A 15,959-nucleotide genomic window follows, 5' to 3' on the forward strand; every position below is an offset into this window, starting at 1 on the left:
AAGTTGAGAGAATTAGATAAAGAGGGACCGAGTAGAGCAGTATGACCTCAAGGCCTGTGTTTTCATTTTAAGTAGTAAGTGTTCAACTTCCCAATGTTTATGACTTTTTAGCTAAGAGATTACAGCTTGAATCTGCACCACTGAATCATCTCCAAATCTGAAGTCACATTTTCTTCAGCAGAATTGCTGATGGTAACACTGCCTTAATTCCACTGCTCTTGTAGCTGTCAAAAGGCTGGATATATAGTCAGCAACAAGGGACTTAAAATAGCTAACAGAAATGTTCAACTTCAGACTAAGCATCTTCTTTTGTCTGCTACTAGAGACAAGTGCACAAGACCTATGAAAGTTTGCAGCCTTCTGTTGCAAAGCTTAGAATCATGCCAGAGAACACTGTGCCATACTGCAAGAAAAAAACATCTACCCAAGGACTCTAGTTAAAAACATCTGATTACAATCAGCAACTGCTCTAAATTTGGTTTGTGATAAACATATTTTTACTCTTCTTGCATTGGAAGTGTGTTGGAACAAAGTTGCAGGAAAGGCTGTCAGACCTGTGAGGCTCAATGAAGCTTGATACCAACATAATTTCTCTGTTAGAGGAAAGAAAAGAGGGAGCATCCTTCTTCTCATGACAAGGTTTAATTCTGAGGTATATGACACTGGATTTACAAAGGTAAATAAAAATACATTCTGAAAAACAGCAAGTGCCCTACTTAGCAAGGCAGAGGGATTTCACACTCCAAGCAGCTGAGAAAAGAAACTGCTTGCAGTATGAAAAAGTATTTGGGGTCTGTCTTTGACATGGGCTTTTGCCATAACAGATAATGAGAAATGTGCAGCAGTGGGGCAGAGGAAAGACAAATACTTAGGTGATAAAGATAAGACAGGACAACAGGTATTAGATAAGGCTTCCACTTGAACAAATTATTTGAGACATTACCATTATGATCAGAAGTCAGATGCAACTACTGTTCCAAACAGTGTTCAGGCAAGCTACATTGCCAAAATTAATTACACAGCTGTTGAGACAGACTTCAGCTCAAGCCTGCTGATGATAAGGGTAAGTTTGCCTATGCTTGTAGCAACCACATCTAAATGAAATCCCAGGAATACAGAAGGACTGGAGTGGTACAGAAGAGTCTTCCACATCAACTGTACCTGATAACAAAAGCAAATGCTATCACCTGGAGTACAGTGCACATAACAGTTTCTACAAGTGTATAATCTACAGTTAATCTGCAATTTTTGTCCTATATATGAATTTTAAAAGCCAAGTATGAATCATATGGAGGCAGATTTAATGACTCATTGCTGCAATGGATTTAACCACAAGTGCTGATCCTGCCTGCCATTAAGATGTCTGGCATTCCCTCCTGGATCCATTCCTCTGGAAGGGGGCCCTTTCACAGATCTGTGCTTGAGAGAGCTAAGCTAAGAAGTTAAATGAGATTTAAAGAATTAAAAAAAAAAAGCTATTTTGTCACACAAAGAATAAAATTCCAGGAATTTATTGCTATATGTATGCTTAATCCATTAATTCACCTTACAGTAGTCATGAAGTGCCAAATTGTGTGCTACATTTAAAATTCCATGTATTCCCTTCCAGATGCCATTTTACAGTGGGCGTATGAAACAACGCAGCAGTGGTCACAAAACATGGCTGGAGCATCTCTCAAGAGCTTAAAGACAAAGGTTTGTGTACAAGCTGAATAACAACATGTCAGTTAACAGGCCACTCAGCAATTTTAACAGAAATATCTTCAGGTGGAAGTTTCGCAGCGTTAAAATTCACAACTCAGACTAAACATCCTCATCCCCACTGTAGAAACAAGATACTTGCAAAGAACAAGAACTATGGTACGTAAATGTCACACGCAGGACCCGCTTCATTTCTGTCAGAAGCAAAAACTGCTAATTATAAGCAAGGACAAGCCTAGCAGGGTAAGGCTGTCAGCCTATATTAAAAACACATACCTCAGAGTTTGGCAGTGGAACTCTACTTACCACCTTGACTTTTTTTTGGTAACATACAAGTTCTTCCCCCCCCCTTTATAAATCCCCTTTTATTTTTATTATACCTCCATATTATTTACAGGACTTCTAAAGATTAAGTACAAACTAGTATGAAATTAATGATAGCTTGCTTTTCCAATATGTATCCCATGGCTAAATAAATACCAGGCCAATCCAACAGAGTGATCTGGAGTTATGATTCAGAAGCTTGTGTATCTGTGATTCCAGCTGTTTTTTCATTAGCTGCAGAGGATTCATTTGATCTGTCAACAATAGTTGCCCTGGAAGTTGGAGTAGCACTATCCAAGCTGAATGCAGAGCTCTCCTCTACCTTTTCAGGAGTGCCAGGGTTGACGGAGAAGCTTCCAGCTTGAGGAATAGAGGGAAGCAAATCTGTAGGCACTGTGGATGCCTCTGTGACCAAAGGAAGCACAGGAACACACTTGGGTGGCATTGACAGAGGCGTTATTCCCATCAGATGCAGAGGCGGCAAGGGGGGAAGGGGTTGCAAACCTAAAGAGAAAAAAGGGGGAAAAACCACAGTGAGCTGCTGCACAGCACAGACAGCTCAAATGGTGTTTGTGCAGCACTGACTCAGCAGGCTCATTTCAAGCCTGACACTTTTCAGATTTCAGAATTGAAGAATCAGAGTAAATTCAAGGTTTCTTGTACCTCCCCAGAAGACTAGGTATTTAATGCATTAATACTGTGACTAGGTTTTTCTGGCCTTCACTGAAACTGTCAGAAACAAGAAGTTAACAAAAACCATATTACACACAAGCTTCCAATATCTTTTTGCTTGCTCCATGAGCACCTTCAGCAATTTTGCTGAATTCAAAACTATAAATCTAATATTAGTTCATAATTCTGGCATTCAGTTCAGGGAGCTCCAATCTCCTCATCTATCTTACAAGGAAACACTTCATATTTTCTTTTACCCAAAAATAATATACTTTCACTTTTGGCACAATCTCTTCTGAGATATAAATCAGGTAATAAAAAAATGCAACATCTAAACACAGACACAGGTTTAGAATTAGTTTATCTAAAGACATATTCCTCATCTACCTGATCTGGGCACTAACATCCACTCCCATCTCAGGCAAACATTTAATTTATCCCCTCCAGGACTCCTCCGAATGGGTCTAAATTAGACTGTCAAGGATAACTCTAATTACAGAGTTTCAGTTTGCAGAAGCACATACCAGGCTGTATCATTTCTGGAACAATCTGTGGTGCAGGTAAATTAAGTTTGGACAGATCAGTCAGGTTAGGAAGGCCCGCTGGTAATGGCATCAGACCTAAGAGAAGAGTGAAACAGTTACTGAAAACTGATTTTCTAACTGTTTCTTGCATCTTGTGGATAATTTAAAACATGCTTTAAATCTTGATTATAATTTTTACATAGAAGAATGCAAATTCACCTGAATTTCAGCTTTTAAGTTGCACAGTGAGAACAGACACCTACTGCAAGAAATCTGGACTAGCAAATACATAATCCCAAACCTTTCAGATTTTTCTGAGGAAAGCAGACTCTTACTTCATTATTAGAAGAAGGTTTGCATACCAAGTTCAGCTTTCAACAAAGGTAGCTGTTTCACCACAGCACTATACCAGAAGTTCTCCATTCCCAATTTGAGTGGCAAACAATTATAATATGATTAAATACACAGTATTCCCTGATCCCTAATATTGATCACTCTATTATCAGTCTTTTCTACTCAGTTCATGACTAGAGTTAATCACAAAAATGTATATCAAAAGGCAAGACAAAGGAACTTTCAAAGTCAGAAAGGACTGAAAGTAGAAGAGAAACATACAATGAATGCAACAGATGCCCTTCCATCACTGTGTTTGCTATGGAACTTCCTTCTGCTCCTGAATTTTCCACTTTAGAACAGCTTCATTTCTGGGACAAGGTTCTATTTGTACTTTGTGTTTATTTCAGAAAAGGCTAATTCAGAAATAAACTGTTGACACTACAGTATGAAGACAGGAGAAAAGTCTTAAAGCAAGGCCACTGTATAGAGATTTTGGTGAAACCCAGCCATCTTTACCTACCCATGAATTCATTTGCCATAATGAATTGACATAATCTGATTCAAAGAGCTCTCAGGTCAACTATATGCAAATTTGTTTTGGTGGGTTTTTTTTTTTAAATCTGAAAAAAAGCTGAACTTCATATAAATTTACTCAAGTTTTAAGCCTCCAGTATATTTAGTAAGAACAATTTCACTAGTACACCCATGCAAATTGCAAGAAATATTCTAATTTTCTTTTAAAAAAGCAATGATACTATGCAGAGAAAAAGGTGAACAGAAACCTTGTATTTGCAGAATTTGGGGAAGGGGTGGATTAGGCAGCTGGGGAAGGACAATAATCCTTTTCTTCCTAGATAAAATAGAAAACTACTAACAAGTTCAGCTTCTATGAGAGTTCTCTGCCCTTGTTTGCATGCACTGAGCTCTACTGCAATTCTTTTCTATGTTAGAGGCTGTTCCACCAAGCATTATATAATGGATACATCTTTATCTACTTGTCTCATAACAAGCAAACCATAAAATACACCTCCTTCAGTGTCCTGGAAGGCACAATTGAGTCCTGTACCAGCACACCAATGCCACAGCAAAATCCTATACAATCCTTATTTTACCCCTTGTGAATACTTCTGGAATAGCAGTGTTTGAAATGTTCATTATTATCAGGAAACAACTACGCTGTAGAGAGACTCTTACTTGCATTACACCAGTTTAAATTCCTATATAACTGAGAAACAGTAACTGCAACATAAAATTCTATACTGTTAGCCCTGTATTTATACTAGAATAGTGATCAAGCTGAGTACTTAAAAATGGGTTTCCTAAAATGTTGCAAATAGCAAAGCAAAACCTTCCTGAGAAATCCTGAATACTGCATCCACTGTGCAGGGAACCCTAAAAGGTAAACTGGTAACTCTTGTTGCCAGGTCACCCTCTGTGCTACAGACATGCTGTGAACATACTCCAAGAAAAATAGTTCTTCACACTGTAGAGGCTGCATAAAGAGAGATCTTACATGAAATGTATAAGTTGTATGAAGTTATACCTTCCCCAAAAAGCAGTGGAAAAGGCAGCTCTCTTCCCTTCCTCCTCGAAGATTTTTGTTTCAGAAATGTTTTAAGAACTTCTACCTACTCACCTGGTAATGTAGTTGCTGGGTTAACTGGTGGCACGGAGGTAAGGGACTGACTGACTTGTGGTGGTAATAATGGAACTGTTGGAACACCTGGTGGGGTACACAAGGAAACAACATTGATTTTAAGCATACAACACTTCATCTTCTTTCCCTAAGGAGTACAAATAAATAATTGCTTACAGGAGAATTACTAACATTAAAATGCTGATAAGCCAAATAGTATTCTAAATAATACATGTGGTGTTTTTAATAGAAGTTGTTTGCAAACTATTTTGTGAGCAAGTAAGGCACAAATCCAGTACATTAGCCTTTTTTGTTGAGAAGAATTTAGGAGAAAGTTTTATTCTCTCTTCTGCCATCTATTCAATTAATTAGAAACATCTGTGAGAACAAAAAAGTCAAAAAAGCCATGCACTTCAGGTCAGTTCCTTACAATACCAACCTGTGCTGAGAACATTACTGACAGTAGTTGAAGGTGAGCTAATAGAAAGTCCCGAGAGACTCTGCTCAAGGCCTGCTGACCCAGGAGGGAGGGTGCTTGAGGGATTAACTGATGATAGCTGAACCTTATTGAAAGAGAAAAGGAAGTTGCATCATTAGGGTTTGTTTCTACATAAACCAAGAGAGGCAGAAAAGCGATAAAATCCATTTTTACCAAGCTGAAGGAGAGGGACCACAACTTACCTCTGTGAAACCATCTTTGAGGGGACTGAGAGATGCACTGGGCAACTGCCCTGGGAGAGAAATCTTCTTTCCCTCTTCAAATGGGCGAGTAGGTATCCTATGCAAATATCCATAACCAATGCCACATCCTAGGCTTTTAAAATATGAAGATTTTTAAGTCAGGCAAGTGACTTTATAGCTACAGACTATAGCAAGCAACACATGAACAACTCAAGACACCACCAAGTTTCAAGGTAGATGCTGTACAACCTTCCCCTCCTGCCCCCACACTGCCTCACTTTCTATGGAGAAATAATCAATACGAAACAATTGAAAAGAAAATCTGTAGCTTTAGCAATAAATACTCAGCACAAAATAAAACTCATTATTATTTAACCAAGCAGCTATACCAGGTATACAGCTTAGAATTCAGCTCTCAGTTGTTGCTTGCAGTGCTGTGTTCTGGCTACTCACAATACTTCAAGGATGTACCACAAGCAAATGACTATTTGGAATTTAATGCAGAAAGAACCATTGCACTTTATGCACTTCTGCACTAGCTAATTTACTGATTTACACCCCTCTCATTAGTAAGGGTGTCTGAATTTCAAGTAAATATATAATTTGAGGAGAAACACTTTTGATATAACAACACTCTTTCCCTGTCTTTGTGGAAAAGTTAAACCCAGCAGTTTTCAGGCTGGTGCTATAAGAAAGTTGCCCCATCCCCCTGTAACACATTCTCCTTACCTGCCTTCTCCACCCCAGGCAGAATTTGGAGTAATCACCACTTCCCGACAATTATCTGTGTCTGTGTTGTACACATAAAGTTTTAATGGCTTTGCTTCATGTGTTTCAATAAGGGAAAAGAGATCTTCAGACTGCAAAAAGAGAAAAATGAGTAAGGGCTTTGTTGTCCTTATTTTATCATTTGGGATTAGATCATCCTAGTCCTGATTTCTGTAATGGACTCTGGTAACAGCCACGCTGCAGATTTCGCAGTGCTGCTGTTTTATCAAAAGGCCAACTTCAAAATGTGTTTTGCTAGCACAGCTCAGAACACGTGGCAAAACCCAGATTTCAAATCTGCTATGCAAAATATTAATTTTAGAGTACAAAAGTTTGTATCTGACATATCATGAAGACATTTAAGAGCAGTTCTTATTTCCAGGATTGCCTTTAAGAAGAGGCACCACACCAGAGCTCCTTCTTCTTTGCATCTGATTTCCATTCACACTGAACAGCGACAGAGCCAGGGGTGTTTCAAACTGCCCTGGTACAACTGGGTTTTTAGTTTTCAAAAAATAAAGATCTTATTTTTTATACTTACCTCATTCATGACAGTATCTGCTCCAATGATATAGTCACTATGAGGTCTGAGTCCAGCTAATGCAGCAGGAGAATTTGGCTCCACCTCCTAGTTTCAAGATGGAAAGTTACAAACCACTATGTAAATGTCAGGGTATAGCAGGACAGACAGATATGCACTTCACACAAGCTCTGTGTCAGACAAACTGGCCAAGTTTTCAACACAGTAATGAACTAATGAAACACTGGCTCTATGGCAGTCCCTTTCCATATGGTTCTGGTGTTGTATCAAATACAGTATCTCTAAGTACTGTACAAACCCATTCATTTAAACACAAGACTTGACAATACAGTCACAAATATACATTTGTGAGAAGGTTCAAAAGTCTTCCCAAACCCAAAATCAATCAAAGCCAATTTGATCAATGAGACCAATTTGATCTCATGACTTGTTAACTTGCACATCCCATGCAAGTTACTTTTCAACAGAAAGACAGAAACACCAGGACTGAGAACATTTCCAAGTCCATACGTACCAAGACGTGCCAGACGTTTTCATTGGCCCCATCAAAGCTGCAGAAGCGAATGCTCACTCCCAGCAGGCCCTGCCCACCCCACATGTTGCTGGGGGTTACAGATGTTTCTCTCAGTTCCAGTGTTTTGCTACTGTACACAAGCATTTTTACAGGTTTTTCAACGTTTGCTTTCAGCAGGTCCTTGAGAGTGTCATTGTCTTTATTCTGCAAATGTTTAAAAAAGAGCTTGGGTCAGCGTTTGACAGAACAAGCATTCAGTTCTACAGCAACACTTGTATTCCAAAGGTGCTACACTGCACATTACCAGAACATGTATTAACAGCTGCTTTGTAACAGGTTTCCAGTCCCTTCACAATTCTAGAATACAACTCTGGAAAACCCCTGGGACTTCACAGTAACAGGTCATACTTTCCAAAAGGGAAACACTCCAGCTGGTTCAGAGGCTTTCTTGAATGCAGGCGTACTGGCACAGAGCTTCCCACAGCTGGTTTTTTCCACAGCTATGATGGTCTGCTGTTTAATGATAGCTCTGCTTGGAAGCTCCCTCCCTGCCTCCTGCCCAGAAAACAGCTCTGACAGCAGCTTTTCACTCAGCCTGTTTGGACTGTGGGAAGTTTGTGAGTGCTCATGGAAGCAAACACAACTAGGAGGGCACTAGCATAAGCCACGAGGGGTCGATCAGCAGGCAATTCTGTCTTGGTGCAGATGTCTGCAGAGAGCATGTCTGTCTTATCCTCCAGCTAAACTCAACAGAACTGTTCCTACAGGGTGAAGGAAATCAATTCCTGATGCAGTTTGCCTTCCTCATTTTAAAATAAGAAGAAATATTTTATATACATTTAAATAAAACAAATCCATTTACCTATAAATATCAGATTCTCAACACAATGATTATATTCAAAGGTATAAAATAGCAACACACTTACCAATCTTGAACCATTAATGGACACAATAAAATCAAAGAATGGCTCCAATCCAGCTCTATGCCCTGGTGAGTTTTCTTGTACCTAACAAAGTTAAACAAGAATTTAGTAAAAGTGTTCCAATGCTGATTCATAGATTAGAATTATATTTCTACTTTTGCCAGCTGTAGTTCTAGAAGCTGCTAATATTTGTATATATAATTTTAAAATATTCAAATATAATAATACAATCTATAAAACCAAAAAATCCCTCCCTTAAAAAAATAAAATACAGATATTTCAAAAGAATTAGTAATTTATAAATTGAGGAGTGACAGCAGCTGCCACTCCCAGGGAAAAGCAGTGCTTAACAGTTGCATCAGATAAGTTGTAAGTATTTGTTTCAAGAAAGGAGATTATAGTGAAAGGACAAGGTTAATGAATTCTGAAAAGGTTGGTTTAAAAGTACTATCTTTCCATAGCAGTACCAACATTGGCCCTTGCTTTTTATCTTATGCTTACTAAAGGAACAGGAGAGTCACATCTGTAAGCACAGGCCGTTATCTCGTGATTAAACACCTGGTGACATTCTTGAGACACAGAGGGCATCTGTACAACCAGATTTCATTAACACACCTTCAGGTTGCAGGAAAAGGGACATGCAATTTTGCAGCCATGGCAGCTCAAATAATTCAACCACTCCACTAAGACAGGACCTAAGTTTTGGATACACATTACTCCCAGAAGCTAAAAGCATACTTTTAATTCCAAATGGAATAACTGAGAGACATTTTGCCAATGTTATTTTTTCACTATTGCTTGCATTGCTGACAATGAAAAGTAACTCTAACATGGCTGTCAGATTTTTCCTACAGCTTTTTTGGTAAGGATGTTCTTTTTCTGACTGGAAGCTGATTCATTTTACCCACTGGCTTTTTCTTTTATGTACTACAATCACCTTCCAAAAAGATGTAAAAAAACATTACCCTTTACAGTGCAGTTCCTTACATTACATATTATTCTACCTGACAGAAGTGGTAAAAATGTATTTGATTGTTCAATTCTGGCCTGATTCTGCAGGAACTGAATTTTCTTAACATGACTTATTTAGAACAAAATATCCTAATGTGGAATTTTAAAAGTGCTTGATTACTAATAAAACCGTTTTTCTAGAATTTTATTTATCTCTGCTCAACATGTTCATAAAATCAGAGCTTGGAAAAAACTCAGATTACTTGTGGGTAACAGATGCCCAAAGCTTAGAACATTAGTCACATAACCTAAGTCTGGAATTAGTAATTCCAGAGTCACATCACACACACATTGATTGCTGTCCAAGATTTGTAAAGCAGCAAAAGAGTATGAAATCAACAACATCCCAAAGTAATAAGAATCACTGAGGCAACAATAACATCCCCAAAGTCCACATTTATAATTTCTAACTAGGACTTGAACTGTGTCTGTAGAAGTGTCTCTTCAAGATGTCTGTATGCTCCTTGGAAATAATGTCCTACAGCTGGGGTACAGGTATTCTCCTTCTCCAAGAATTAAATATATGGAACCACCTCTGCCAGTCACCAAATATCCTGCAGTCCCTCTAACTAGATCCAAACTATTGCCTCCATGTTATTTACTCACCCTGTCTGTTCTCACCAAAACAGCCAGAGATCAGACACCAAACTGTGCACCAGGCAATAAGGTGAAAGTATAAGCCAAGCTGCATGGGGCAGACGCCCTGGCTCCAGCTACACAGAAACTCCCAGCACATTGTGCATGTGGCTTTGGCATTTGTGGACTGTTTCTTCAAACCTGCAATAATGTATGGCTACCTGAGGACAGCCTCCACAAACAGAAATTTTAGCTTAGGAGAAAAGCCACAGAGAGGCTAAAATTCACTACATGAATTATTCTTCCCAAATGTTGAAAGCATTTACTTACTGCGTTGAATACTTGAGACCTCCCAGTCAAAGAGACGTTAAACAGTTTTGTGAAAGGAGAATAAAAACCTCTGCTTTCCTATAGACATGATCCATAATGGTATTCTCAGACTTGCAGTTTCTCTTGTAATCAAGTAATTCAAAACATCCTCTCCTCCCCTGGGTTTGAGTAGTGATTGTAGGATGAGTTTATGCTCTTTGTTGTTCTTCCCTCAGTTTAGAGAAGTGACATGAAAATACTCTAATAACCTCTCTCTCTCTCTCTCTCTCTCTTATTCCACCATCTATTGCATAGGTCATACAGGAACTTACAGTTTGTGTTTTTAATGAACCTGATATGCAGGCTTTATACCAAAATTAAATCAGCAGATGGTTTCAGAACTTTCTGGGAAAACAGTTTCTGGGAAGAAGATGTCACATGTTAGTTAAACCTCAGCATTAAAAATCAGTGCATCCAGCATAACACATCAGATTTCTGGGACTGGATATATGTCATGGCCTTGAAATCATGAAAGGCCAGACTTCATCTCATTCAGAGATTTTCCTCCATTTCTAAATGAAACTTCTTTGAAATAAAAAACCAAGCCATACCAAAATCACAAGAAACCCCCTGCATCCTGACATTATCCCTCCCTAATGACCTCCAAGAGATTATGTCCTGAACACTGTGAGTTAAGAGTGGCCACTATTCAATAGAGCAACTTTTTGAAATAAGATGGAGTACATACAATAAATGACACCTACATATGTTCAGCATCCATCAATGTCAAGCTCACTGACACCTGGATGGATAAATAACTTACTTAGAATACTAAATCTGTGTTCTGCCCCAAACTGATGAAAGGACTGAGAGAGTTTCCAAGTTCCAAATGATTTGTTTGCAGAAAGTATCTTCAGACGTTGAACTCCTTGCCCCAAACCCATCACAATCCTGAACACCTCTGCACGGTTTGTTTCTAAGTGGGCATGGAAAAACTACCAGGAAGCTGTAGCTGAAATCAAACCCTTACAGTTGTGTCAGTCACACCTCAGAAGCAGGGACGTGCATCCCTTCTGTCATCCTGCCGTGCACAGGTTGTCACAGAGTTTCCTATTTCCCTGGCCTACCTTCACTGATGGAAAAGCATGTTTACACCCAGCAGTCCCAGAAACGGCACCCAGAAATTCTGAGTTCATTCCACATGAAACGTCTCCTCCTTAAGGAAGTGATACGCTCAGCCCTGCACGACAATGGCACTGACCCCATAGAGGTTTTGTCACTGGACCATTTTCCAGTCACTCTGCCCCCAGCCATTGGGATGCTGTGACATCATCTACTGTCAGGTCATTACATCAGCCTGGGCAAACTACAGCAGTTTCACACTGCTGAGCAAGAAAAGTACTCAAAATTTTCCTTCATTCTGTTTTGAAGAGCAGAAACGAACACATACTGAGCAGTACACAGAGTCAGCCAGCTGCTCTAATCAGCCACACACCTGATGTTAAAGGAAACTCAAGGAGAATTGCTTCCAACAAATGACTCATTACTAGGTCTACTTATGAAGAGACTTGGGCAACAGAACACTTGGCAACTTTTTCTCCTTCTTACCAAAAAAAAACCCCAACAAAACCACAAAACCCAAACCCCCCTACATTTTAATGTCTAGAACAGCAACAATGCAACCCAGAGCAACTTCTGCTGTCAAGTATGCATATGATGAAATTCTTTTCCTTTGACAGTGCCTCAGCCCTGGAGGGTTCCTAATTCCCTTTCCAACTGCACTGCTGATAAAGCTCACAGTGAAAGCAATACTGCACTGAATATCAGCAGAAGTAGCCAAAAGTATTAAGTCAAATCTTACACTGGAAATGAATGATGGTAGTGTTCACTTGCTGCATATATTTCTGTTCCTGTTTGAAGTGAGCAGAGAGAGAAGCTTTCTACTAGTTGTGTGGGGAGACAGCATGTACAGTCTAAAAGTTTCACATAAAAAACCTGTAACTTGCAACAGTCTCAGTCTACTCATCCCTCTGGCAACTTGTGCTTGGCTCCTCATCACACTGAACAATGTAATCTCTTTGTTCCATGGCCGTTTAACACATATTTTCATTTATCTGCCTTACCCAAACAATTTCTTCCAGTAATTGAAAATTTTTTCTGACATTTCTCTAATTTTCCCACAGGTAATGGAATCTTCTAAACAATCACTTTGCATTATTTACAGAAGTTTGGTGTTATCAAAGAAATCTGATCTTACTTGAATTAGATCTGTAACACTGGAAGACTACTGGTGTTTTCCTTTTACCATTCTCATTTACTTCATTAAAGTACTGAGCTCAGAAGGAAAATGTACTTGAGAGTAAATGAGAACAAAACAGCAGTTTTGCTTGACCCCAAGTTCTACTGAAGGTCAATCCTTGCAGACAAAGCACTTGCAGAGCTCCTCTAACAGTGCGAGCCCAACGCTGTCTGTAACAAACTTACTACAGAATGGCAACTGGAAAATGAAACTTGGAAAAACTACAAAGAGAAATTCTAGTCACATACATGCATGCCACATGCATTTCAATAAAAACATCCCAAATTATAACTGTTAGGCTGGGATCATGATGCAGTTTAAGATTTGTCTACAGAAAAATAGTAATCACTCATTGTTGTGGCATCTCAGGATATCAGTAAGAAGACAAGGCAGTGAAAAATAGAGATCTCAGTCTTTTTATGACAGCTGGCAGGTCCTTTCCTGCATTTAATATAAATAAGGATGTCCTCTTGGAAATCAACTCCTTTAATGTGCACCTCTCTATTGCATTTACAAAGACTGGCAATCAAACACTGCAATTTTGGGTCGTAGCAAAAACATTACAACAAAAAAGTGCCTAAATGAAAACAAAAGGCGCCAGATCCAAGCAAGACTACAAGAAAAAATGAGTAGATTCTACTTAATAAAAGAGATTAATCTCAATTTATTAACATGCTTTAATCAAACAGTATGAACTCATAAATCTGATGTAACTGATTCTCTAACTGCAAAGTACATACTGGTTTTACGAGTCTTCAAAGTAAAAAGTTAATGAAATTTACACTGTACTATGCTAAAAAAAGAAAAAAAGTTTTACCAACCAGCAGGAAATTTTTTGTGGGGGAAAAGGAGAAGACAAAGTGGACTAACATAGATTAGTAATGCTGGACTTTTATACACCATTAATATTAAAAGGGAGGAAAAAACCCACTGTGACTGTAGTCCATACATACATTTTAACAGAATGTTTGGATCAGAACATCAGTATGTGCTTCTCACAAGCAGAGAACTTATCCCAAAGGCTCCACTTCCAGCAAAGCCACCAGCCCAGCACGGTACCCAGAGTGAGCACTCACACCCGGCCACAGAGGTGAAGGCGCCGTGCTGCGGGCAGGGACCGACTCCAGCAAACCCCGGCACCCCAGAGCCTCAGAGTGCACAGCACCACCTGGGAGCCGCTCTGCTGCTCGCTGGAAGCAAAAGGAAGGGCTTTCTAAAGGCTGTTCACAGAACCTCAGCAATGCAGCCTAATAAGGTATTTTGTAATTCGCATATAAAACCAATGTACCTATGAAAAACAGTACTTTCACTGGAGGTGCAGCCCTCAGGCGTGCTGTCAGGCGAACACCCTGATCCGACCCCGCTGAGTGCCAGCAGCTCCAGCCCAGTCCGCTCCAGTCCCTGAGGCAGCGCCCAGGCCAAGGCTGAGGCGTTATCCCGGGAGCCCGGAGCGCAGCCCAGACTCGCGGGCCGGGCTGTCAGCAGCGTCTGCCGGAGGAGAGGCGGCCTCGCCCCAAGGCTGCCCAAGCCCAGCATCGCCTCCCATGCGCCAGCCCTGGCCTGGGCACACGGAGGCACAACCTGGGAGCACGACCCGGCCCGGGATTTGTTTATTCTGGACCAATTCTTCCTCCACACTGCCCCAGTCCGGGAGCGGCAGCGCGGGCCCGGCGCACCTCACCGCTCCCACGAGCCACGGCGGAGCCCCTGCGGCCCCGCTGCCCGAGCGCGTCCCCGGGGCCGAGCACGGAGAGCAGCGGGGCCGCCCCGGGAGCCCTCGGGCCGCTCCAGCGCGGCCCCAAGGCGGGACAGGCCCCGCGCCCACAGGCCGCCGCCGGGCTGAGTGTCCGGGGCCGGCCGGGCGGCGCCGCCCTTACCCGCAGGACGTGGTAGCCCTCGGTGCCGCCGCCGGGGATGTCGATACTCTGCGAGGCGCCCATGGCCGCAAACGCGCCGCGACGGGGACGTGGCACCGCGCGCTGCCCCCCGCCCGGCGCCGGGCGGGCCCTACGGCGGCCGCGAGGGGCCACGGCCGCGCGCTCCCGTCTGCAGCCGTGCCGCCCCCTGGTGGCCGAGTGCGGCGGCGCCATGCGCGGGGCGGGGGCACCCGGCCGTGCCAGACAGAAGGGTTAATTAATTTATTAGGGAAGATGCATGAACAAAGTATGGCAGGTGTGTGCACAGAACGTAAAGGTGGCAGGTCATAACCTGCTGCCTTCTCTACTCCCACAGCTCTCTGGAGCTCCGAGCGCCGCTGCTCCTGCGAGGCCGAGCCGCTCGGAGCTGCGGGGCGGCGCCGGCAGCGCAAGAACCCGGCTGGTGCTGGAGCTGAGCGGGAGGAGTGGCGCACCGGCACAGAGAGCGAGAAATGCTGCCCAAGGACCGAATTTTGGATTAACCCGTTTCAGTCATGCACCGCAGACTTGAGCGCGATAACGGGGCCGGTGCTCGCTGCCGGCAGAGACCCGCTGCGGCGGGGAGAGCGCCCCACGGCAGCAGTGACAGCCTGCCCCGGGCCTACGGGGGCCTCCGTGCCGCCGCGGAAGGCGGACGGTGCGGGATCAGGGAGCGCTACGAATGTCAGACTCAGATCTTCCCTCTCCGAGGGCTCTTTGTTCCTGGAAGGCTTTTTCACAGCTTGCCCATGCAGACTAGTGCGTCCCGGTTCCGATCCCGCAGACCCCCAGAGAGTTGACCTCTTTAAGGAATGCTTCTGTCGCCGGTCTATTAGTGATGCAGAAACACTATTTATTAGTGAACTGCAGCACAGTGTTAAAGATTCTTAATGGAGTAGGGAAGGGATATTCAGATTAGCGTACTTCACTTCTTTTGGACTCATTTCCGTCTATATTATCACAGTGCTTCACTGCTTAGTATTAAAAGCCTCTGCTCACTGTGCTTGGGATTGACCCCGGTGCTGCCTGCAGAGATGACCAAGCCCCTTCCACCCTTAACCACCTCACTGTGCTCAGCTGTTTCCACTGGAGCAGACAGACAGTGTTTCTCCAGGCACTCTTGTCAGGCATGGCCAGTTCTGGACTCCACAAAATAGACACTTGCAAAATACCTATTAGAAGCCTCTTCCCATGTCAATGAAAACTGTAAATAAAAGATCTAAAATTTTACTTCTTTGGGAAAATAGAA

General features: G+C 42.0%; 1 protein-coding gene across 1 annotated transcript; it reads right to left on the reverse strand.

Annotated features, from left to right (window-relative positions):
* Positions 1–623: 623 nt before the first annotated feature.
* On the reverse strand, positions 624–14,822 carry GORASP2 (golgi reassembly stacking protein 2). The gene is made up of 10 exons (XM_030952546.1): positions 14,693–14,822; positions 8,624–8,704; positions 7,698–7,901; positions 7,184–7,270; positions 6,604–6,734; positions 5,875–6,007; positions 5,633–5,756; positions 5,194–5,280; positions 3,222–3,317; positions 624–2,529 (listed from the first exon to the last, which is right to left on the reverse strand). Exons 1-10 carry the CDS (start codon positions 14,753–14,755, stop codon positions 2,210–2,212), a joined length of 1,326 nt encoding a protein of 441 aa, XP_030808406.1. The 5' UTR covers positions 14,756–14,822; the 3' UTR covers positions 624–2,209.
* Between the last annotated feature and the right edge of the window lie 1,137 nt (positions 14,823–15,959).

The sequence above is a fragment of the Camarhynchus parvulus genome, chromosome 7 (genome assembly GCF_901933205.1).
Source record: "Camarhynchus parvulus chromosome 7, STF_HiC, whole genome shotgun sequence".
NCBI classification, from domain to species: domain Eukaryota; kingdom Metazoa; phylum Chordata; class Aves; order Passeriformes; family Thraupidae; genus Camarhynchus; species Camarhynchus parvulus.

Coding starts and splice junctions, on each gene's coding strand:
- GORASP2 (XM_030952546.1), bottom strand. CDS start 14,755: ATGGGCGCCTCGCAGAGTATCGACATCCCCGGCGGCGGCACCGAGGGC. Junction 6,008..6,603: donor GCCTGGGGTGGAGAAGGCAG/GTAAGGAGAATG, acceptor ATATTTTAAAAG/CCTAGGATGTGGCATTGGTT. Junction 2,530..3,221: donor TCCAGAAATGATACAGCCTG/GTATGTGCTTCT, acceptor TTTTCTCTTTAG/GTTTGCAACCCCTTCCCCCC.